This window comes from Limulus polyphemus, unplaced genomic scaffold, assembly GCF_000517525.1.
Source record: "Limulus polyphemus unplaced genomic scaffold, Limulus_polyphemus-2.1.2 Scaffold4189, whole genome shotgun sequence".
Lineage (NCBI taxonomy): Eukaryota > Metazoa > Arthropoda > Merostomata > Xiphosura > Limulidae > Limulus > Limulus polyphemus.
Genome location: NW_013669799.1, coordinates 107217 through 108611, shown reverse-complemented (window position 1 = coordinate 108611; position 1395 = coordinate 107217). Strand labels below are relative to the sequence as shown.

Sequence of the window (1395 nt, the reverse complement as noted above, 5' to 3'; positions counted from 1 at the left end):
GTGACTCGCGACCCTCAGATTGCGAGTCGAGCGCCCTAACCACCCGGTCATGCCGGGCCTAATATACAACTGACTGGCGGGTTCGAATCCCCGTCACACCAAACATGCTCGTCTTTTCAGCCGTGGGTGCGTTATAATGTTACGGTGAATCCCACTATTCGTTGGTAAAAGAGTAGCCCAAGAGTTGGCGGTGGGTGGTGATGACTAGCTGCCTTCCCTCTAGTCTTTTACTGCTAAATTATGGATGGCTAGCGCAGATAGCCCTCGTGTAGCTTTACGCGAAATTCAAAACAAACCAAACCATACCAGTTGTATATTATATATGCGAATTCTCCACCGAAACTTTTTACCAACGAGGAAAGGTGTTATTTATTTAAGAATTAATTTAAACACAGATAATCAGCGTTTACTGGACCATTTACTGAGTGAAAAGCTAAACGCATTTCATTGAATTATTAATCAATCGGTTAACAAGCAGCAAAAATAAACATATTTAAAGTAACGTTAACAGATATAATCAAGGTTAATAGGTACCATTTGAACATGCAGCTTTCGGTAAGGGTCGTGTATCGGTGCCTGTATGTTTCATGTGGTTTGATTTTGTTGTTGACCTGTAGATGTGGAGCTCTTCACGTCGGGGACCACATACTAGCTATTGATGGAACTAGAACTGACCAGATGACGGTTGCAGAGGCCTCCCAGCTTCTCAAGAGTTCACTTAAGGAAGTCGTCAAATTGGAAGTCTTCCCCATCATTCAGGTACTCAGCCACAAAGTCCCGGATGTCGTTGCCAGCAGAGGTAATGGAACGAATTTTGGCAGTAGTTTAGTGGTAGTTAGAGAATAAATTACCATCCAATTATATTAGTTGGGTTTTAAAACTTCTCTGTGTGGGTTTGTATGTAATAAAAATTAGATATTATGTTAATAATTCTTTTTATAGGTATAATAAATACTAGTAAACCTTTATTGTAGGATTATCAGTTAAACGTTTGTATGTCCTTATGTAGGCTTCATGCCCTTCTCAAGTGCAGGACAATTGGGTTCAAGATTTGCCCACAACAACTTGTCTTCCATTGGGAACAATGCTTCTGCTCCATCAAGGAAGGCATTTCCTGTATCTCTGCAACCATCAACCAAAGGCAGATTGGGTCGACAGCTGAGTAAAAGGAAATGTACATCCAATTCTGTGAAAACATGCTTTTCGAGTGGTAAACACATTTTTGAATCTTTTTGTTTTTTTACATTTTCGTATTTCTTATGTCAAGTACGACTTTAATATTTGGGCCTACGTTAGATCTAAAGTGTCAAGTTCGACTTTAATATTTGGGCCTACGTTAGATCTAAAGTGTCAAGTTCGACTTTAATATTTGGGCCTACGTTAGATCTAAAGTGT

The 1395-nt window shown here is 39.9% G+C and overlaps 1 protein-coding gene across 1 annotated transcript in view; it reads left to right on the top strand.

Moving 5' to 3' along the window:
• Positions 1 to 617: 617 nt before the first annotated feature.
• The window catches only part of LOC106470733 (glutamate receptor-interacting protein 2-like), a gene marked incomplete at its 5' end in the record, with an annotated part of 20744 nt that continues 19966 nt past the window's right edge, over positions 618 to 1395 (top strand). Inside the window, 2 exons of the mRNA XM_022399367.1 lie at positions 618 to 799; positions 1010 to 1210. Coding sequence (XP_022255075.1) covers positions 618 to 799; positions 1010 to 1210 — 383 coding nt within the window. The remainder of the gene's footprint in view (positions 800 to 1009; positions 1211 to 1395) is intronic.